At 41.0% G+C, this 23,606-nt stretch overlaps 1 protein-coding gene across 1 annotated transcript; it reads right to left on the bottom strand.

Annotated features, from left to right (window-relative positions):
- BPNT2 (3'(2'), 5'-bisphosphate nucleotidase 2) lies at positions 1-22,865 on the bottom strand. The gene is made up of 5 exons (XM_066563315.1): positions 22,390-22,865; positions 10,069-10,228; positions 8,984-9,079; positions 6,981-7,142; positions 1-5,754 (listed from the first exon to the last, which is right to left on the bottom strand). The coding sequence occupies exons 1-5, from the start codon at positions 22,774-22,776 to the stop codon at positions 5,483-5,485; spliced, it is 1,077 nt and encodes a 358-aa protein (XP_066419412.1). The 5' UTR covers positions 22,777-22,865; the 3' UTR covers positions 1-5,482.
- Between the last annotated feature and the right edge of the window lie 741 nt (positions 22,866-23,606).

Below are 23,606 nucleotides of genomic sequence, written 5' to 3' on the forward strand. Positions count from 1 at the left end.
TATTTTCAGAGAATTTATTTATAGAATTGTTACTTCAATTTGGCACACAATTGGAAAATGCTAATACAATTTGGTGGGACAAGAGTAAAAATATTGGAGAGTTGCTGATCCTTTGGAGAGAAAAAATGAAATATATATTGCAAATAAGGAACAATTGGTGTAGGAAACAATGTTACCTGAAAGTGGGCTCTATCAGCTGTAGAACACAAAAAACCTGAAAGACCTCAGACACAGGGATGACATTTCCAAATGTAGACTGAAGCTGTTAAGAGGCAACTTTAACACAACACAGGTTGTTTGCTCTATTGACAGAGGTTGAGCTTTTCAGAATTCAGCTTAACTTACTGTTCCTGTTTTATCTGGCTTGGTGCTGTTCACATTGAGTTCTGTGGGAATACTGCTATTGAGTTCAACAAAATCAACAAATCCTTTCACAGAGGACCAATGCAGTCTCTTTCATAAGCAATGAAGCTCTGCACCCAGGGGGGCACAAATGCCAAATGCTTGGAACATTATAATAACATTATAATGAAAAACCATTTTCTCCTTCTTTTTGGGTGTTTAACTTCTTGTATGTTCAGTACCCCTAATTGCATGAACCTCTCCATGTTCCCATTATTTCATTGGCAACTTCTGGTTGAATCAGTCACTACCTTAGACCTTAGTCCCAAACATTACCAGCTTCAGGATAAGTTGGATAGTTGACTGTTGGGGTCCTCTCATTCTGGGACTGTCTTCATCTCTGATCTCTCATTTTTCTTGTGCACATTGACTAAAAAAGGATCAAGGATCAGAATGGAAGAGCAAAGAGGGAAAAGTGGCCACTGATTAATGGCTCCAGAGAGAGGAAACTGGATGAGCACTTCTCACAGAAGAGCTGAAAGAGCTGCTGTGGCACCTGAAAACCAAAATATATAAGGCTTCAACAGCTTCTCAATATGGATGCATGGCCTGCTTGTGGGGTGGGAAGACAGTCGCAGCAAGTCCTAGGTCATCACTGCAAGAGCTGTCACAAGGAAGCTGTGGCTCACAAGCCAAGCAATTGGATCCTCAGAGTTACCACATTCTTGTCTTGGGGAGTTACACTACAGTGAAGCAGATATAGTCCAGTTTTATCACTGACAACAGCAGATTAGAAGACAAGACTAACAGTGATATTTTGGCAAAGTCAAATCTGTAATTGTTTGTGTGAAAGGGCCTAAACCACTAAAGCATGGACAAAGGGCTCAGCATGAGTGGCCTGACTGAAAACCATCCATTGAGGTTTGCCTTGGTTAGAGGCAGTCCTTCCTGCCCTCCTCCTGCTTGGGCTTAAAATCCCACAGGCATTTATTTGTGGTCCATTGAATCTTACCTGAATTAACTAAGTCCTGAAAGACAAGAGGTATGAAACAATTACTGCAATTTAAAAATAAAGAAACAAAAATAACTGTTCTCTGTTGCACATCCATCTCCTTCTTTCAACTGCTTGTTTACTTCAGAAAACAGATCTACAAAGAAGTTGGGCATAACTGGGGAGCCAGTAGCCTGGGAAAACAGTGGTCTGTGAGAGAAACTGCTACTGGAATGACATCCAGGAAAGCACAAAGCAGCCCTTCTCTGCTGGCATAGCACAGCAGAAGCCCAGAACAACACCTGGTCACTTCTCGCTGCACAATTCTTGGGAGGTGTGGACTCCTTGTTTTAGACATTAAATCAGGAGTATAAAGTACTGCACTACTGTTGTACAACCCAAACAGGCAACAGGATGCTACAAAGACATTGGAATACACTTATTTATAAACAAAAAAGCAGAGATGAACCCCATACTGACTCCCCTCCCCACCTCTGGTCTCCAGCCATTGGCCATTAAAAAAAAAAAAAAAATCAAAACTTTTCTCACACCTGAAACCAATTAGAAAATCTGTCCCTTGTAACAACCATGAAGTAAATATATGGAACAATATCACTAGATGACTTTGCAGCTTCACCAGTATGGTTAACTTACTCTCCAAGTATGCCAGATCTGCTAAGTATTTTCATTATTATTACATGCTCTGTAGATCAGAAAAAACAGCTCTTAAATCCATCTGTAAAAGTCTGGCAAACAGGTTAATCTCAAAACCAGTTAAATACAATATTCAACCCATTTATTTCTGTCTCCATTTATTTAGAAAATATTCATTCAAGGAATGAAAGCTAGGACTCTTGGTACAATACCAGGTATTATCTATACTATCATACACTCTTTTTAGAAGAATGAAAAAGAGAAAATACATATAGCTTTAGAATAATTTCACTTGCAACCACCTTAATCATAATAGCCACTCAAAATATCCACCATTGGAAAACCAATGCTAAAATAATACATTCTCTTACTTTCCTTATTTGGAGCTAGAACGCTACTATGATTTTTAATTAAGATTTTTTAAAATATATAGTAGTTTTGTAGGACCTACCTACAACATGCAACTCTTTTAAGTAGCATCCCTAAAAATGGTGTGCGACAACTTCACGTGGAAAAGGCTAAGATGTAAAGAACACGGTTGCAGCCCAGCAGTGAGATTTGGGTATGGCATCATTTCCTATCCTCTGGGCATAAGGTTAAGTCACATCCACGCTGATGAGACCAGACAAATATTCAAGCCAGAATGTAAGCAGAATGTTTCAGAATGGAGTGTAAACAGTCAAAGAAATGACAAGCTGAGTGTTAACACCATGCAAACAAAGTGCACTGGGATGTGTGCAGTAAGCAAGCACTTGTGAATACTTACTGGTCTGCATAAGAGTTACATTTATTGCAAAATGACATCTGAAACTGATATTCACCAGCTGCTCACCTATTCTCACACCAAAGCTCTTTAAATTACACTGGGAGACCACAAGCACTACCTTAGCCCTCAACTGTGGGAAATGAGCTCAGGCTCTCCTACAAGTAATTAACTGGGCACCACATTCCCACCTCTTCCTCAATTTCACCAGGAGTGAGATCAGGCCAATAATGGTCCCCTGTGAAAGGTACCAAACACTGTGATCCATTGCAACAAAGCAATTTAGGATATTAATGTGTCTGAACAAGCACAAGTCTTCCTAATGGAAGGCTAGGCATTTTAGCCAGCATGTGGGAGGAAGGAAAGGAGGGCCTCTCCTAAGGTACTTTGTTTTCCTAAGGAAAAATAATGTAGGCAAATACTTTTGTTCACTGATCTATGCCTTCAACTAATACAAGTAAGCCCTTGTACATTACATAACATTTTTCATTTCCCATACAGGAAGTCTGATCACAGCTTATGCAAGGATGTGATAGAAGCATTCCCCAGAATAAAAGCAGTCCAATTTTTAGGAAGTATGTTTACATAGGATTTCAAGCTGATTCTAAAACCCCAACTTGCCACAGATTTTATCTTAATTGCATACTTAAATATTGTGCATTTCTTCTCTGTGACACAATCAGGTTTTTATACTAGGCTAACTATGGCTATTTCTCATATTTAAATTTTAATCCATGTTCTTTAACAAATAAACATACAAACAGCTGTTTTCATTAAATTAGGCTTTAAGACATTTAAACCAGCCTTAAAAAGCTGCAATCTTCTTGTAAAATCTTAAAACCTTGATAAATATGTTTCTTTTAGTCTTCACTGAAGTTTGGAAGCTCAACAACTTTTTGAAATAGATCAAATCCTTTTTAAAAAGGGCATAATCACTTATTTGTCATAGCATATAGAAGTTTCTTAAATTTAAGAATTGAAAGTAAAACTTCTTTGTGTATTATCTACATGTGTAAAAGTTATTTTCAAAGAGCAGCAATAGTGTCTGTGTTGGAAAAGAACTTCTCCAAAAACTACCTGTACCAAAAGGCTTGTAGGACTAAGCTTCAGTCTCCTTTGCCAGTGAGTTTAAGAAATAAAAGTGTGTATCTGTAGTTATCCAACATCTGGGAAGTCTTTTGGAAATGTGAACTTCAGCTAGAAGTGGAAAGCAGTATCTAAACATTCCCCACTACTGACCTAAGGAGAAAAAACCTCTTTTTAATCAGAACAGCAGTTCTCATTAACAATATGAAAGAAGTTAAAATTAAAGAATTAAGGGATTTGATCAAGCAGCCTAAGCCTTTACTGAACAAACTTTGAACAGAAACCATCTATATTAACCTTCTGAAACCTTTCAGGGGAATGCAGAGAACAACAATGCAGATGGTTACATGTTTGGAGATAGAAGTCCACAACTTTTAGAGGTACAACAAATTGTCATTTGATATCAAAGGACTTGCATTCTGTTCTGTATGTACTGGATTGCAAAGAACATTTTTCAGTAAAATTTTGCAGACCCTGCTGTACTTCACGTGCCACATGTTCTTCAAACTTGCTTAAGCAGATTCAAGTTCAAATGGTCTCTTCTCTCTCTGTAAATTATCACAAACCAAATAAACACAAGCTGTTTGGAATGGCTGAAGAGCTTTCTGCAGGAGAGCATGTGCTGCAAGCTAAAAAGACAAAGCTGTTTCTGAAGTTGTAGAAAAAGTGCTGGTTTATATCTTGTGTTGGAAATGGAACTAACCATTCAACCTACTATTTCTGTAAAACTCATTCCCTATGACTCTGTCCAATGGAAAGAAAATCCAAACAAGCAAAATAAGAGGTAATGAAGGAAGAGGCTGCTTCTATAGGCACAAACATCACATGATGAACAAGCCCTACATTAGAGAAAAATCTAGCATGCATCTTCAACACTGCTTGCAGAAATCAAGGACAAGAAGTAACTGCTAAAAACTATACAAGGAAATGCTGCCTTCTTTTAAAAAGGTATAAGGAAATAATTACACTGATTAATAAAACACCGATATTCACAACCCACCTGAACTAAAACTGGTTTACATCTTCAGGAAAGAAGTCAAAAAACATTTCCTTTTTTCTCTTAAAAAGCAGAGAGTGCCACACTGTCAAAGATAAACTGTTGCTGCATATAGATTTGAATCAACCTTCTTGTGCTTTCCATTCAGGGGATACAAAATACGAGGTCATGATTCCTGATAAACCATTTACAGTTATCAGATGCCTATAAAAATCAAGCTTTTTTTCTACCTAATTTATTATGGAATCACTAAAACTACAATAAGATGTAAAAGGTTTCAAGAAATTCCTGTGAGAAATACTTAGGTTATTTTACCAAAAAAATTGGATTTTTCTTTAGTTCACCTATGTTCACCAATATATATGGTAAATGCACCTTGAGTATAATAACTGCATCAAAACAGTCTGAAAAAAATAAAACATGGAAACTGATGTGCGAGACCATCGTCCCCTTCCTACTTCCAATTATTATTATTATTTTATTCTTTTTAAATACCACCACTGACAAAACCCAATGCAAGATATAGTTCCCAAACCCACACCAAACTGCTTTGCTGTGCATCTTTTCCAGCAGGTTTTCACACCTGCTTCTTCAGACAGAGCATCTGGAAGCTACAAAAGCACAACTTGTACTTCTCCACCAGTCATGCTTATTTGTGTGATGTTTTTTCCAGATCTGGAAGTTTTTCAATTAGTGCTTTATGGTTCATGTTGATACTGGCTATAAGTCCTCCTTCATTGCCATCTGAGCCAGTGTAACTAATTTCTTCACCAGTCAGGGTAGTCATATGACCACCCAATGCTCTCAACACTGCATTTCCAGCACATATGTCCCACTTCTTAATGTAGGTGACATGGATATACACATCAGCTTCTTCTTGATTCTTTTCAGGCACGTCAAGGAGGGCCAACACTTTATAACCTAGAAGAAATGGGCAGAGGAAAAAAAAAAAATTAAACCAAGCTTTCCTGTCAAAACACATTAAAAGAAGATGACCAGACACTCAAATATAGTTCTGCTTTTATGTTTACTCATTCATTTCTCAATCTCTATATCATGCTCAAGTCTATCTTTTTCTCCCTGGCTTTTTACTGCAATAGAACCACTCTTTAATAAAGTCAATCAGCCCAGGGCATTCCCCTATATTATTCATTATACAGTACAAAGTAATTGCTCAAAACAGTATCCATTCTTTTATGGATTTTTTTCAAATTTTCAACTCTTTGACCAATAGTCTTGATTCACTAATCTGTCCATTTCTTCATCTTCTTAAACAGAGTCAAGCCCTGGACAAGACCTGCTATAATCAGTTACACTTTCACTTTCTTTGTCATTTAGTCATTTTCAAGAAGCAATACAAGACTTTCTGGACTAAACAATCTGTAAGGGAACTCTGGCTTTTCACATTAAGGGCACAGAAATATACATTTCTGCAAAAATAAGGAAAAAAAGCCTAGTGCCTCCCATTTATGTTCTGTCAATAACATGCACAAGAACATTGCATAAGTAAAAAGTACTTTAAAATTCCTTTAAATTGAGTATTAGGCAGATAAAAATAGACTTTAGTGATAAGTCCTTTTTTGGACTTATTTTTTCCTTTTGACATAAATTTTCCTTTTTTCCTTTTTTGACATAAATGCAATAAACAATACCAAACTTTACCAAATTTTCCTTTTTTCCTTTTTTGACATAAATGCAATAAACAATACCAAACTTTAATGGCCCTTTTTTAATTTTTTTTTTTAAATCAACCATACTAACAGCTAACTAACAACCAACAGATTCTCTTCCATGATTGTGCCTGTGGTCACACAACACTTTTTCTCCCGCTGAGGCATCAGTGCCTTCCATGAACACACATCAGTGTGTTTCAATGAAAGGACCACAACAGCATTTCTGGCCTAGGCTTAGACTCAGTAACACACTGACTTGTGAACAGCCTGAAGTCTGAATCAAGTTTGCATGTAGGCTCCTAAATACAGAAAAAACTTTGTCCCTATTGTCAAGTGTTTGCTTTCAGTGATGTGAAGATCAAAGGACAAAAGGAAAAAGAGAAGATACCACAGTACACCCTTTTGTCTAGTAACAGTTACACCATTAAATTATTCAGAAGCAATAAAATGGATAGGATGCTTGAAGAACCAAACCTGCTCCACCAGCGGGGATTATCACAGTTTTATTTCCAAATGTCTGCCGTGCAACCTGCTCAACTTTTCCTGCATGGGAGCGGGACACGATAATCCTCGGAGTCTTCTCATTGTAGGAGGAACGAGCTTTTACGTTCGACCCACCATCCACCATTGCCCAAGCTACAAGAGAAACAAAAATTCTACTAAGTTTACAAAAGACAATCTCTGTTAAGTGTGAGGAAAAAAGGGTACCTATATAACAATATGTAATTAATACCACTGACTGAATATCTCTCACTACTGTAAAAGAGAAAGTTTGGGCTGACAGAGGATGGGGGGAAAACAAGGGACGTGAAAGAGGTCACACACACATTGGTGCATATGGCATTATCCCAAACCTGACTGTTCTTGTGTAACAATTCCAAAAAACAGAATAAGAAGGAAAAGTCCCAAGTAGTTAATATTCAGAATTTGCAACTGGAAAGCCACCAAAGTTAAAAGGATGGCTCCTAGTCAGAAATACATCCAGTATTTCCTCAGACAATGTTTTTATGTAAGAACAAAAAGCCCCACTACCCTTTAAAGCAGATACTAAAAATGCTGTTGAGTCATTTAGTTCAGAAGGATAGTAATGCTAAAGAAGGAAATAGCTCAGGAGGATAGTGCTACAAAGAAAAATATTTGATGTTGTGTTTCAGAGAATAGAATTTAGAATCCACAACTTCCCACTTATTTCATCATGAAGTTCAAAGCCAAGCTTGGTAGGTGGTATCCCCTAACCATTAATCTGACATTTACTTAGTAAACTACCCAGCAATTTAATCTCAGCAGAGAACCAGATTGTTTGGCAACAGACTGAGCTCTGTGTAATAACAATGCTGACTGCCCTTTATTGCTTTGTATTTGTGTGGTAGTATTAGGAACAATGTGACTCAAAACATATCGGTATTTCCAGCTTGGAAAATGAATACTTGTCATGCAGAATGACAGAATTCATTGCATCTCCTCTGATTCTATGTCTGAACATTGCGCACTTCACTCATATCAAAGGAGATAAATTCTCAACATTACAATGCTAAAAACCCATTTTTTAGATAGATATTGATATCTAAAAACATATGTTCCAAAATCTCCAAGATTCTTAAAGCATATTGGAATATAGTACATAAGTGACTGGTAATTAAATTCATATTTATAGACAGCAAAACATTTAGCACAAAATGTTGAGTGTTTAGTCTTAGGGCCAAAAAAGGACAACAAATACAAAATGCATTTATTCAGACAGTTTTTGTTCTAGAGCTACTGCAAAACTTCAGAACTCTAGAGGTCAGTATCGCCTAAGGGAAAATATAAACAGCAATTCCTGTTTTAAATACACAGTAAGACATGAATACTTAAATTACTTTGAAGCTTTCAGAAGTGCATGCAAATTGCCAAACTTGCAGCAAGGCTCACTGATACATCATTAATACTGAAGAATTAATTACTTCACAGCTGTGGCATTAAAAACATGTCAGATAATCAATAGGACTATGCTAGACAGTCTTGCCTGTTACACACAAACCGTTGCCATTAAGATCTTTATTCGATCTTCTTTTCATTCACACCGCATACACAGCAGCTCCTGGGTATATTATCACAGATCCAAGCTATTCTGCTAAACGAGCAAAGCACTCTTTTTGCTAAAAACTAAAAGCACACATCAAACTGGTCAGTATTTGTAGGTTTAACTTTTTTTTTGTTTGCAATAAGCACTCTAATTGAAGGGATCTTAGCTCTTTAAAATATTTTCAGTTTGTTTGTTCTAAATGCATCATTTTTATTTTAAACAAGGGCAGCATTTTCCTTTGTGGTTTTATAGCACAGAACACACCTACAGCTCTAATTGTGTGGTCTGCTGCAGTGACCTTTTGCTGCTGGTACTATTTTCTCATTTATACCTAGACATGTTCTCTCAAACATCAAATTTCAATTAATCCTATGACTGACTATCATGGAAATAGGTGAAGGCATGAAGATACCTGTGTATGATGAGAAGGGCTTGTGTATCACACCTATTACTGGTTTACCATTTACAGCCACACAAACCATGGTCGTGACATACTGTCGAAGATCCTCTGTGGGCAAAACAAGAAAGTGAGCAAGTTTACAATCAGATGCCAAGAACACAAAAGGAAAATAGACAGGAGATTATTCAGATTATTCCCTAAAGACTAGTTTATATTCTACCTCTTGCAGTTATATAACTTTGATGTATCTTCAAATAACCTTTCAGTTTTCAAAAGACTTTGAAGACTTTTCAGGTTTCCAGCAATTTTTCCTGTTCAGTAGATGTAACTTATACTCCTACCAGATCTAATGCTAACAGCTGTGTCTTATGCAACATGTATTTTCATGGCAATCTGTGCCCCTTCATTCTCCCTTCTCTGCCTCACCTCCTATCCTCTATTGGCTCAAAAATGCTAATTCAAAAACCAAAGAACATCCACTTGAAAGGATAATTGTATCAATTACATAGTCACAAGAAAAAAAATCCCACTTTTCCAGTTGTTCCTTAGTACTTTTCAGCAAGAATTTTAGTTGGATTGCCTTGAACTGCTTATGTGACATCCTAAAACATTTGAAAAGGGGGAAGACTGAATTATACATGTTTTTGAAAAATGACAACAAAAAATTTCTTTTATCAAGTTACATTGGATACTTACTTAGTATTCCCTTTAAATAAACAAAACTAAAAATCTAAGATACTTAGAGTTGCCACAGTAATGACTAAAATAAAGAAATGTGTAATTCCAGTACAATCTATAATTGACAGTTACCATTTATTATAGCAACTAGTTAGTTGTAAAGGTACCAAAGTAATTTCAGAGTTGGAATACATAAAAGCAAATGTTGTAAATTGAGAACTACAGAGATTTCATGATGCAATCTGTTCAATTAAATCACGCTAGCTTTGACATAAGAAGCTAGCGTGCTTCAATTAAATCACGCTAGCTTTGACATAAGACTTTAACAAGAGATGTCCTTTTAAATACTTACTATCTTATCTCCAGTAAAAGGCAAACATCAGAATTACACACATGATTTGTCAACAAGAATCAGCTACCTGTGTATTCTTGTGTAGCATCTAATGGATCGATCCAGACAGTGACACTTTCTGCTGGCACCTCTTTAGGCTGTATTTTTTGCTTTATGTCTTCGGGAATACTGTGATCCCAGGAGACTGTCTCCTGATCAGCTGTATCAACACGCTCCTCAGAATTTATCTGTGGTAAGACAACAAAAGTAGTTGCATTAACATAGATACAGTATGTTGCAACTACAGAAGTAGTTGCATTAACTGCAAATAAAGTAACTGTGGCACTTGTGAAAATTACAGGTTTGCTCACATTTTCTTTTTCTTCCTTCAACTCAATTACAGGAATTTTTTTTCATTTTTTCATTATTACAGTCGTGTGATAAGCAATGCAAAACCACAATCCAGGATTTTACTGTGAACCACACCACAGCTGGACACTGTTGCTTTGGCTGCAGGTCTCCCTACTGAACATTCCCACAATATGAATCAATTTTTTTAAATCAAGATTTAAATGCAATTGCTTCAAGTACTACAGGCAGAACATTTGACTCTGGAGAAATCATACAGTACACAGACAGTAGGGGGTCTAAAATTCAATTTATACAAACCAGTAGAAGCGCATGGAAATGTAGTGATATACTATCACAAGATATTGTGCAGACTCTGCATGACTTGGACAAGAAGAAATCTTAGTATATACATTCCTGCTGCAAGCATTGAGTTACAAGTAGAAGATTAGGCAGCCTAGTTGAATTTAACCACTACACAACTGTTAGACAAATTTTTTTCACAAACAAGTAAGTAACATCCCATACCCATTTTTAGGGTAGGTTGGGGTAAGGTCCTAAGATGGCCCATGAAGAACATTTATTAAAAGCAGTCAAAAGTCATCTTTAAGCCTATTGTCACCTGCTACCCAGCTTAATGAACTTTACTCCACACCAGAGGGCATTTCAGTACATCAAGCAGAGTTTGGCCAGGTAGTGGAGCACACAGCACCAATCTGCTGAATGGAGTAAAACTCCAAAACTGCAAAACCCAACACAACATCCTTCTGACTGCAGCAGCACAATAGTTTTGAATGACCAGAGACACAGTTATCCCAAAAGTTGTAGGCAAGTGACATGGAAAGACAATGAAAATGAAGGAGCTATCAGACTACATTTGACTGTGACAGACCTTATATGAGCAGGATTTTTACATAACTCACATCATGACAAGAAAAGGCATCACACACACCTCAACTGTAACAGGGTATTAGCCAAGGGTTAAGGGCCATTTTCTCCAAGAGAACTCCAAATGAAAAAGGAAGCAGAACTGCAGCAACTCCAGCCATACATCATATCTGTCTTCTCACGTAAAACCAGTATGTGAAGCATTATATGCCAAACACGGAGCTCTTGAAGTTGCCGTGACATTTACAAATTAAACATCTGTCACTATACAATAAACCTGATGACTGCATTTCCCCCTGGGGAAAACAGTCCTGCAAAGTCAAGATGAGTAGTTCCACAGACTTGGCAGTCTCAACATAGCCCCTAGGCAGTCTAAGTTCCACTACAGCACATGACATACCATCATAAAAAAACCATTTCCTCAACAGAAGAAAGGGGCCTCCACAAAGTTAAAGAGTTGGAACCAATGCTCAAAAGGAAGAATATCTTGTTAAACCTGTAGTTACAGTACACTAGAATGTAAAGTCTGAAACTATCTGAAAGGTACTGCTTTCAGAGAACCACCACCTACTAGCTCAGATTTTGTAGCAGTGGCCATAAGACTAGTATTTATAATGCTTGTGAGGAATCTCTCTCAACAGACATGATTGTTTCACTAGGAAAAAAAAAATGGGGAAAGAGTGATAAGGTTGAAAAGACATCTGGAGAAAGTAAAAAAACCCACAAAAACAAAACTCCAAAGTGGTGCACTTGTTCTTCTACTCATATAACCATTTACTCTGTAGCTTTGGCTGAATGCTTGCCTGAGAGGGGCTTACCAGGCCTTAAAACTTTGTTTATTCTTCCTGGGGGTTTTTTGGTTTCTGGGGTTTTTTTGTTGTGGTTTTTTTTTTTTGTAGTGGCTTTTTTTTTTTTTTGTTAATGAAGGAGAATATACCTGGAAAACATGCCTCTGTGTTAATTCCATGTTCCTATTTGTCATTCTCATTTGCTGGCAGCCTCCAGAGGCCATGACCTTATACTTTCTACTTTTCTCAGGCAATATGGATATATAGTCCACTGCAATCCCAAATCCTCACACAGAAATTAGGAATAGCTATGATAGAAAGACAATCACAAGGCCAAATATTTCAGGCACTAGACCTTATTTAAGTAAGATGCTCTGGGGTTAAATGCCATTGCCTAACAGCTGTAAGATGTAAAAGCCCATCTGGGGAAGTTCTGGAAGCTGAGCATTGACATTAAGGTTAACTACATTTTGGCAATCTTCCCCACTTATGTTTGAAGCAAAAGCCCTCCTCACGAAGAACTGCATCAAACACAAAGGTTTAATAAGATATATGTAAATCAGTGCATGGAATACTGCTGAAAAGTTACAAAGAAAAAAAAAAACCACAACAAAAAAACCCACCCATTATTTCCTAAACAAGGCAGTCTGGCTGCATCTCACCAGTACAGAGCTTCCCCAAAACCAGCCCGTAAGGTGCAGGAATTCCATAACAAATGAGGGACACTGCTCATGGAAGCCAGCAGCAGAGGTCCAACACCAATACCAGGATCAGTCCATGCTGTGCCTTCCAAAATAGGCAGGTGTTTCCAGCCTTTGGAAACCTCTGCACAGAGAACACTCCTGTCCATCATGCTGGTGATTGGAACACAGATCTGTTCAGGAGCACAGGAAGCAACTCCAGTGTACCACAAACTTGTCTGGATAAATGCAGTGCTCTCAATACCCAACAGTCCTGACCACCCAAAGACTTCAGGGAACCTCACAGTGGCTCTCTGTCCTGTGCTGGTTTAGTCCCTAACAGCACTTCATGCTATCTTTGTGGCAGCTTATCACCCAAAAAAGCCTGCTTGAATACTTGAATACTAGCTAGCTGACCCTGGCATGGTGCACCACTTCAGGCTTTTTCCTGGTCTGAAAGAGTGGAACTGTAGTTTTGCCTTTGAATTCACTCATCAAAGGTAAGTTAAAGTGAAAAAATATATGCAAACAGACGTCCTCTGAAATCCAAATCTTAGTGCTGTTTCATTAGAAAATAAAGCAAGCACAACACAAATATTATCACACCTGTATTATAAAAATACTAATTAAGCTGCTTAAACTGAGGAAAAAAACCAAACAAAACAAAAAAACCCAAAACAACATCCCCACACAGAGTTCAGGTAACAAGAAAAGTTAACATTTACAGTCAGAATATGAACATAGGAGTATTCCAGGTATTACCTTTCAAAACCAGAGATTGGAACAGGTTGCCCAGAGAGGTAGTAGATGCCCTATCCCTCAAGTGTTCCAGGTCAGGTTGGATGGGTCTCTGAGCAATCTGACTGAGTTGAAGATGTCTCAGCTCATTGCAAGGAGGTTGGGTTAGATGGCCTTTAAGGTCTCTTCCAACCCACATTACTCTGATTCTATGACTCAATAGATAAGTCTATTGATTTGAATAGGACTAAGGAAATGAAAAGCCTGGAGGCCTGCAAGCCTGGAAGTGTGCACAGAGGAACATTAGTAAAACATTAATAGGTGGTTGTTTTTGTTTTGTTGGTGCACAACCAATTTGTTGCTGCATGAGCTACACAGCCACTTCACCAGTGATTATCATGCCCAAGACCATGATCATGCATGCCCAAGACTCAACTTTGCCAGGTGTTTTCACCAAACATGAGATGGAGGAAAGAAGTGGACAAAAGTAAATGCAAACATTTGCAAACAATAAACCAACTGTGATTTCACCACCATCTTTCTGAGAGACTGAGAAAGGGGTTTATCATGGATATGTGCTCACAGCTCAGACAGCCAACTACCTCCTGGGATGCATCAAAAAAGCAGCATGGCCAGCAGATGGAGGAAAGTGGTTCTCTCCCTCTCCTCTGCCCTGGTGAGACCCCACCTGGAGTGCTGCAACCAGGTATGGAGTCCTCAGCACAATAATGATGTGGACCTGTTAGAGTGGGTCCAGAGAAGGGCCACAAAGATGATGAGAGGGATGAACAGCTCTCCTATGAGGACACGCTGAGAGCTGGGTTTATTCAGCCTGGAAGGGAGAAAAGGCTCCTGGGAGACCTTAAGGCAGCCTTCCAGTGCTTAAATGGTGCCTGTAAAAAAAGAGGGAGTATAACTCTTTACATAGGCAGATAGGGATAGGACAAGGGGAAATAGTTTCAACTAAAAGAGGAGAGATTTGGCTTAGATTTTAAGAAGAAATTCTTTATTGTAAGGGTGGTGAGCCACTGGAGCATATTGCCTAGAGAAGTTGTGGATGCCTCATCCCTCAAAGTGTTCAAGACCAGACTGGATGAGCCTGTGAGCAGCTTTGGTCTAGTGGAAGGCATTCCTGCCTACAACAGGGTAGTTGGAACAAGATGATCTCTAAGGTCCCTTCCAACCCAGGTTGTTTTCATGACTCCATAATACCCATAACTACACATCTTGAAAGGCATACTGACCTACAAGGTAGCTGCATGGACTGTAATTGATTTGCTCTTATGTGACTGTGCTTCAGAGATGTCCCAGCTCTGAGGAGAGGGGTTCAACCTGCAGTCTTTGGGATTTCCCCCACTTAGCAACCCCTTCAACCACTGCTGCTGCACTGCACCAAAGCGCAACGCTATACTCACTACACTACACCGACTGCCTCCATCGGCTCTGCTTCTCTGTTTTTCTCCTCAAATGTATCAGAGGTGAAAGCTGTCTCAGCTTCTCACAGCATCTGTACATACACAAATGCTGTGAAGGAATCACATGCCAAAACCTCTGAATGTAAACACCCACTAGACAAGTCAGGACATATCAATATGCTCAACAGGAGAGCACTCTCCAGGAGAGCAAAAAGCACTCAAAGCACCATTATTTCCAGTATCTGAGGAAAATATCTAACCTACCCTGGTTACAAAACAAGGCTCCAGAATCTGTTACAGAGGGAGAGGTGTGCTTTCACACAAGATCACACAAGACTTAGCTCACCTGCATCCAGGACCATTCATGATCTCTTCTGTCCAATTTTCAAATTCAGGGGTGGTGAATGAAAACTGCTTCTTGAAAGCTTGGGTTAATTAACTCTGAAAAGAATGCAAACTGGGAAATCAAAGTACCACTTCTCTTTGTAAATTTAAAATGCCTTTAAGCTTTAAAAAATTTGAATAGTAGCCTTACCAGCATAGTAAAAAAAAAAGCCAACCCTGATTTTATCCAATACATTGACATTTTTAAAGCCAGCTGCTTGCTTTTGAAAAGGCTCTTTTCCTCCTTAGATTACCACAACATATTAGAAAGGAAAATTAAGCTTTTACAGGTGATTTTCATGCCTCTCAAAAATATTCCTCTTGACAAGGTCAATTTACATAGTTTTAGCAAGGCAGATTTTATTATGAATGGAAAGAAGACCTTGTAGAATCATATGGTTTTCTAAAAAAAACAACCAAAAAACCAACTTATTAAAAGGTAATTCAGTTCAGAAACTATAAGTTTAAAGTCCTAACTTTTAATTAAGTTTAAAACTATAAAGCATATTTGTATATAAATGTGTAAGTTATAAAATTATACAAATGTATAAAATAATCAGAGGCATAAAACCCACTGGTCTCATGTTGCCATTGATTTGATCAGAAAACAACAAGCATTTCTATAATTATACCACAACACTGAAAAAGGACACATGCCTTTTTCAAGGCACCTAAGTCAAAGCAGACAGAGGTTTTCCTCTATCATCAACTACATCTTTGTTTATTTTAGCAACAAGATGTTACTTAATGCAGGAACAAGATGACAGAATATGCAAAGAAGAATCTGGACGAGTCTAAATGTCAAGAAGCTCAATTAGTGCTTATCAATACACATTAGGTGACTTTGGCCATTAAGCCAGCAGGAAGCTGACTGAAACAAACAGAATTTAATAAATGATAAAGACATCCAATGACAACTCTGCTTCTATGGACTTACAATGATAGAGTTTGGTGAAAACAACAAAAGTGGAATTGAGGGAATCAGCACAGATGACAGGATTCACTGTTTCCACCAGTAATCTGCAGAAAGATCTAGAATTTTAGACCAGGAAAATAAAACCACTTGCTTATTAGCTCACACAAGTGGTTTCAGTAGATGGCAAAATTCTCCATTACAGTTCTATACAGACCCAAGTCTAGCAAAGAGAAAGAGATTACTTGCTTGTCACAAGAGTTGTAGAACTTCATTTTAAGAAAACATCCAAATAAGGACAGATTAGAAATCCACCAATAAAATAGATAATACCTGAAAAAGTCCACTGTTTGTGAGTGGCTACAGTAAGAAATGCAGCTTTCCAGATGCTCAGATGATAGATTAAACACCTGCAGTGTACAAACAAGCCAAATAAACTATTTGTAGTTGCATCTGAAAAGATAATCACAGAGCTTATTAGCATAAAGTTACAGTCTAACTTTATTTTTATGCAGAGAAAGTGGGCCTAAGTCATCTGGCATTCATTTGGAACCCATGTTAGGAGATGTATCACCTCCAGACAACACCTATTACTGAGATTTCAGATCAACATTCACACTTCTTGTTTTACTTAGAAACCCACTGGCAGTGGGTTCTGCAAAGATCATCTGGGTCACAAGAACACAAACTTTATTAAAAGTTCTCCTCCCTAAGACCTTAGGAGGCTATTCTCCCAACATGAAAAGACAAATTGCTGAACCTACTCATTAAAGTGCAATACCTCTGCAGTTTAAGTAGTATTTCCTTTTTTAAACCCCCTTCTTTAATACACCTGTCTTTCACAGAGAATCAGTATCAGTTACAGAGCTTGCCATCTCAGATGAAATTCTATTTTTTTACGTAGGGTAGTTGGCACTGTGATCAGAAGCCTGTAAACAGTGAGTTGAAACCTAGACAGTACTTCAGATAGCCTGATAAAAAAGGAATGCTTGCAGTCATTAATCTTCAAAAGTCAGATTAATTTAGAAGAAAATCAAAGTAAAAGTGACATGTTCCTAAAGTTTCATTTCAAGTGCTGATTGCAGCATTATCATGCATAAGCTTGAAATGTGGTACTTATCATCAGTCTTAACTGGGAAAGAGACATAAGAACATTTGGATTTAGAATAGTGACAAGACTCAAAAAAAGATGCTCAAAGAAAAAGACTGGGACAGAAGAAGACTTGATTTCCACCACAGTCTCAATATTAAAAAAAAAGGGAGTGAACAAGATGAAACTCTATTCAATATTTACATTAGAAAACAACAGATATAGCTGGTGCAACTTTAGAACAAAAAGAAGCCAAAGCAGCTCAAAATGAAAATGTAGGGCAGAATACAATCTGACCAGTAAGACTGAATTCTGCATCCTGTGAAAATAACTCTAGCATAGCACAGCAGTGAAATTGCAGAATTGTGTGTGTCACTTTGAAATTGGCTTTTTCAGTCAGAGGATAAGAGGTAATCTGGTCAAAGTGCAAGTTTAAGGAACAGTCTGTCAATCATTCCTCCCTCTGTGATCAAGCAGGGCTGCTCCTTCAGATGTGCTGAGATGGGCTGTAGTGGGAAGTGAACCAGGGTATTCCTAAATAACCTTTCTTTTAAATAACTTTTATTTTAAATTTTTACTTGGGATACAATCATTTATCAAGATCTTGACACTGATCCCTGGACAGGCCACATTAAAAGAGTAAGACCCTAAAGAATGATGCTGAGAGGGATCTTTTAGCAGGTAATGCTGCTGAAACCCTGCTATCATGAGATCACTTCTTCACAGAAGCTCTTCTGAGCAGAACATAGCAGCATTGAATTTGGAAAGAATGCTTCCCCAGTCCACTCCCACCCCAGCAGCAGGGCTGGGTCAAGCATCTCCTTAATATCCTCACCTAATTCCCACCCCAGTCCTTATCACACCACCACTGTGCCAGCACAAGAATAAATAAGGCTGCATGGAGAACCAACCAGGAAAGAAGTAACCCAGAAAAGATAAACAAAATAAATAAAAAATGAAAGCAGCAGAGGGGATGATTACAGCTGGATCAGAGCTTTAATTCTTTCTTGGCATGACAAATGAATGAGGACAACATATTGGTAATGCAGGAATGGGAACACCTCAAGCCTGTAACTGTAGTTGAGAACTTCACCAAGAGAAAGCGATGCATATGTTTTAGCATTAAGTATATTTTAAAATCAGCTGTACAAAGATGCTTCATGGAATACACATGCAAATATTTACTGCTGGATGTTGAGTGCAATCACACAACTCTGGGTAATACCCAAGGTAGCAGTAAGTGACTTGCCCCTTATCCTTCCCAGGTCTATTTCTGAGGGATATAAAAGCACCACCACTAAATCTAAACTAAATCTACACAGTGATAAAACACAATTGAGCCACTCCTACCTAGGTCTTACCTAACACAGCCTTGAGAAGTCTGAATTGATGCAAATGCATCTATTTATATCAAACAGAGCAGCTGACGTCAGCAGTGGAGTTCCTCTTCCTCTGTAGAGACAATATCTTTACTCAAGAGAACAAAGGCAAACACTTTCTGTGGGATTTTTCTCCCCTCATATTTTGAAAGGGCTTTTTTTATAAATCCCATCTCTTAGTATCATAAGGCTTCCAGATTTATTTCAGCTTCTGCATGTGAGAAGCCTAACTCTTCTATCTTCTCTTAATAACCACACTTTAAGAGATTCAGGTCTGCTTGAGAAAGACTGTTTGCATGTTTTCCCTTTTTATGTCCAGCAGCACAAAACAAGGAATACAATGCTGTTCACTGGCTTAAGTTTATTTCAGTTGAATGATTATTCTCCTTGGTTATTTTGAAATATTGGAAAGCCACAGTTATTCTTAGAGAATCACAGAGTAATAGAATGGTTTGGGCTGGAAGGTACCTTCCAGATCTCACTCCAACCTCCCTGCCACGGGTTGGGACACCTTCCACTAAACCAGGTTGCTCAAGGCTGCCTGACATTGAGCACTTCCAGGGAGCAGTCATCCACAACTTCTCTGGGCATCCTGGTCCAGTGCCTCACCACTCCCACAGTAAAGAATTTTGTCCTAATGTCCAATCTAAACCTGCTCTCTTCCAGTTGAAAGCCATTCTTCCTTGTCCTGTCAACACAAGCCCTTGTACAAAACTCCTCTCCAGGTCTCCTAGAGCCCCCTTCAGGTACTGAAAGGCTCTGTAATGTCTCACAGGAGCCTTCTCTTGTCCAGACTGAACAACTCCATTTTCTTTGCTTTACAGGCATATTTTAGCACCTAGTTTTTGTGCTTGTTCATCTTCTTCCTGGATGCAGCATTTGGCAACAATTAAAACACTGAGGTTCTCCTGTTAAGCTGAAGAACTTCAGGATGTGAGAAAATCAGCATTTTGCATAAGCTTACGCTTGGAATTATTGCAGTTTTGGTTTGACAGCTTTTATTAGCATCATCTTCTCTAGCAAGGAGAGAAGAGGAGGTTTACTTGACTTCAGCAGCATCTTTTATGCTGGAGTGTCACTCTGTACAAGGGGGATAAGATTACAGATATAAAGAAGATATTTCTTACATGATGCAATTTATACTGCCTCAGAAATTCCTCTATAATCCTTATATTCACACCAAGACTCAGCAGCTCTGTTCAATGAAAGAGCTGCAGTCTTAGATAGGTTGCTCTGAAGTTACACTTGAAGGATTAGTAGATTGAGATGATACCTTGCCTTCACACCTGAGAAGCACACATAGTATGTACATAGTAGTAAAATAAAGCTTTTATTTTAGTTTGGGCAAATGTTTATGAATACATTTTCATCATGGGCTTAACAGTGTATACACAGCTTAGTGAGTATTTTTTAAACACCACATGAGGTAAGCTGTTATTATCCCCATCATGTTCTTAGAATACTTAATGTCCCACAGCTGATCTGTCAGACTGAAAAACTCCAAATCACCTGAAAAATTTGTCAAGTACACTCATCCTAGATAACCTCAGTGCTCAAGCTCAGTCAGTCTAAGGAAGAGTTAGGAAAAAGAAAAGACATAGGCCTAGTATTTTAGTTCCACAGACCTATGCATACATTTTCAGTTTTATACTGCCTTTGAGAACACATCTGCACTTTCACAAGTACCATCTATTCTTAAAGACAAGCAGCACACATCACCTGCGAGAAAAATAAAAGGGAATACCAAAGTTTTTTAAAAGTAGATGTTGAAAGTTAACATCCTCTGCCAGAAAGACACAAGTCAGACTGTCACTGCTAGGAATACCAGGCTCCAGAGCAAGTTTACATGTGGCCACAGAGCAGGCAATACACAGTCCACTGTGTTCTTCAAGCCCAGACAGAACCCACAGCCTTCTCTAGAAGCACAGACAACTCTTACATCTAGATTAATGAAATCCCTCCATCTGTGAAAGGGGAGAAAGCATAGAGGTTTCAAGCCAGCTAAGCTGTAAAGCCACGATCTCTAAGAGCACTAAATAATGCAAGAGCACAGGGGTTAATACTTTTTCTTCCTTTAACACTGGGCCTGTGAAGGTGCCATGTCACCAACAGACTAAATCCAGGAAATCTTCAAAACAAAACCTGCATAATCTTTCTGTAGAGGAAGATTAGTCACATCTTAAGTTTATTTCAAACACTGAAGAATTTCTGTTTCTTCTAGATTTCATATTCAATAAGTTCTTTACATCACTTTAAAATCCCACAAAAATAAACAAACAAAAAAACCCCAAAAAGCCAACAAACAAAAAACTACATATTTTTCTGAGGAACTTTCAAAACAGCTACTGAAAATTGAATAGTAACTCAATAACCAAAAACTGGACTTAGCTACTTTTTCTCCCAACACCTCCAGAAATCACCACTTCTGAGACCCAAATTTAGGGCTTTCTACCCATTTCATATGGCCGTGAAAAGCTAAGGAATTTAACACCAAAAGACAGAAGTTCCCATTGACTGAAATGAAAGCAGAAACAATGCAAACAAACTCCAAAAATCCTCGAAATATGGTTCAAAGGTTAGGGTGCGACCTTAAGAGATAGACCCAGACTTCAGGAGTGAAAGAGAGCAGGAAGGGGTGTACACCTCTGAAAGCAAAGTAAACTCATTTTGCTCAGGTAGGCAGTGATCCACAGTATTGACACAGCTCTGCTTATCTGCTGTCCCACAGCCACGAGCGCTAAACACTCGGTTATTGCAGCGCTATGTTCCTAAGCCTCGAATTCTCTCTCGCCCCTGGCCTTCCCCACAACTGACGGCAGGAAGGACAACTGGCAGGACGGACAACTACCAAAACAACGGCGCTCCTAATCTCTGCATCTTAACCGTAGGCGGAATTTGCGCTGCACAATTACCTGCATCCCTAACCACAGAACTCATGATCCGCAACAGCGAGACCCGGCGTTTCCCCCACCCCTCCATGCCCATAGTGTTTGATACTGTTTCACCAGCGTGGCTTCGCTTGCAACACGCTGCAACTCCTTCCCCTGCAACCCAACACCCATGGCGAGGAGCGTGAGGCGGCACTGCCACAAATTCAGCGGGAGGGGAAGGAAAAGCACAAACGAGGGCAGCGCTTCCCGCCGGCCGTTACAGACCGGAGAGCCGCCGGTGCGGAGCAGCCCCACACCGGGGCTCCTCAGCGGGCCCACAGCGCCGGGGCTCCACCACAGCGGGCTCCCAGCGCCGGGGCTCCACCACAGCGGGCTCCCAGCGCCGGGGCTCCACCACAGCGGGCTCCCAGCGCCGGGGCTCCACCACAGCGGGCTCCCAGCGCCGGGGCTCCACCACAGCGGGCTCCCAGCGCCGGGGCTCCACCACAGCGGGCTCCCAGCGCCGGGGCTCCACCACAGCGGGCTCCCAGCGCCGGGGCTCCACCACAGCGGGCTCCCAGCGCCGGGGCTCCACCACAGCGGGCTCCCAGCGCCGGGGCTCCACCACAGCGGGCTCCCAGCGCCGGGGCTCCACCACAGCGGGCTCCCAGCGCCGGGGCTCCACCACAGCGGGCTCCCAGCGCCGGGGCTCCACCACAGCGGGCTCCCAGCGCCGGGGCTCCACCACAGCGGGCTCCCAGCGCCGGGGCTCCACCACAGCGGGCTCCCAGCGCCGGGGCTCCACCACAGCGGGCTCCCAGCGCCGGGGCTCCACCACAGCGGGCACCCAGCGCCGGGGCTCCACCACAGCGGGCCCACAGCAGCCCCCGCACCACGGAGGGCGCCTGGCACCCACCTGCACGGCGGGGAAGGCGCCCTTCAGCAGGTAGAACATCCTGCGGTTGGAGAGGAGGTCGCCGGTGGTCAGCTGCTCCTCGGCCCCCTCCCGCGTCTTCCCCTTCGCCTTGGCGTTGAGGACGTTCCCCTCGCGGACACGCTTCACCTCCTCCCCGCCCCTGACGGCGGCCAGCACAGACACGGCCAGCAGCTCCCGCAGGTCCACGGCGCCGCCGGGCGCAGAGCCATGGGGCGCCTCGGGCCCGCCGGCCGCCGGCTCGCTCAACATGAAGAAGGCGAAGCGGCCGGCCAGGAAGCCAGAGTAGAGGTGGTAGAGGACGCCCAGCCCCAGCAGGCAGAATACGGCCATGCCGAGCGGCGAGAGGCGGATGCCCATGGGGGCCATGGCCGCGGGGCGGGCGGGCGGCGGGGCCGGGCAGTCACCACAATCCCATGGCACGGCCGGGGCGCTCCGCTCCGCAGCTGCTGCGGCGGCGCCGGGCCGGCTCCACGCTCGCGGCCGGGAGCAGCGCCGTCTGTATCCGGGTCAGGCGGAGGCGGAGCCCGCCCCGCGCACTGGGCATGTCCCGCTGCCCCCGGGCTCTGCGCCTTTGGCGGGAGCACGGCGGATCCCGCCGCTACCTGCCGAGCTCATCCCTGGCAGCGCATGTGGTGCATCGCCCGCTGGTTCTCATGAGCTCGGTGGTTTGGGATGTTTTTTCCCTCATCTCCCTCTAGGCAGCAGATGCACCAGGAGCCCGCAGCAGCGGGGCCGAGGGAGGTGCTCCGCCGGCGGGGCAGGACCCAGAGCCTGAGCCTGAGCCTGAGCCTGAGCCCGAGCCCGAGCCGAAGCCTGCCCGGCACGCTGGGAGGGAGTTTTCTGATAGAAATTGCTGTTGGCATAAACTGCTGTTAAATTTCTAAAGGCGCACTGTTAGCGGTGCTGAGCATCATTGCTGAGAAATTCTTGTTTCTGTCATAGTGGCATTCTGACTCTCTACCCCTCTGTTCCTCGACGAATTTCTCTCATTCAGTAAAATGAAGCAAATCCAACTGTCTCCTCAGCCAAGTGATGTGATAAAAGCCTACCTGGCTTAATTTATACTTTTGCTTTGCACCTCGGTTGCTTTGGGGGAGTGTGAAACCTCATAGCCAAGATGGACATCTGGGGTGGGAACTAGGAAGAATCTCTGATTTCTTTCTGGTCTCATTTCTGATTCTTTTTATTAGTTTTCA

This window comes from Molothrus aeneus, chromosome 1, assembly GCF_037042795.1.
Source record: "Molothrus aeneus isolate 106 chromosome 1, BPBGC_Maene_1.0, whole genome shotgun sequence".
Lineage (NCBI taxonomy): Eukaryota > Metazoa > Chordata > Aves > Passeriformes > Icteridae > Molothrus > Molothrus aeneus.

Coding starts and splice junctions, on each gene's coding strand:
- BPNT2 (XM_066563315.1), bottom strand. CDS start 22,776: ATGGCCCCCATGGGCATCCGCCTCTCGCCGCTCGGCATGGCCGTATTC. Junction 9,080..10,068: donor TGCTACACAAGAATACACAG/GTAGCTGATTCT, acceptor TTTTGCCCACAG/AGGATCTTCGACAGTATGTC. Junction 5,755..6,980: donor AATCCCCGCTGGTGGAGCAG/GTTTGGTTCTTC, acceptor CATTTCTTCTAG/GTTATAAAGTGTTGGCCCTC.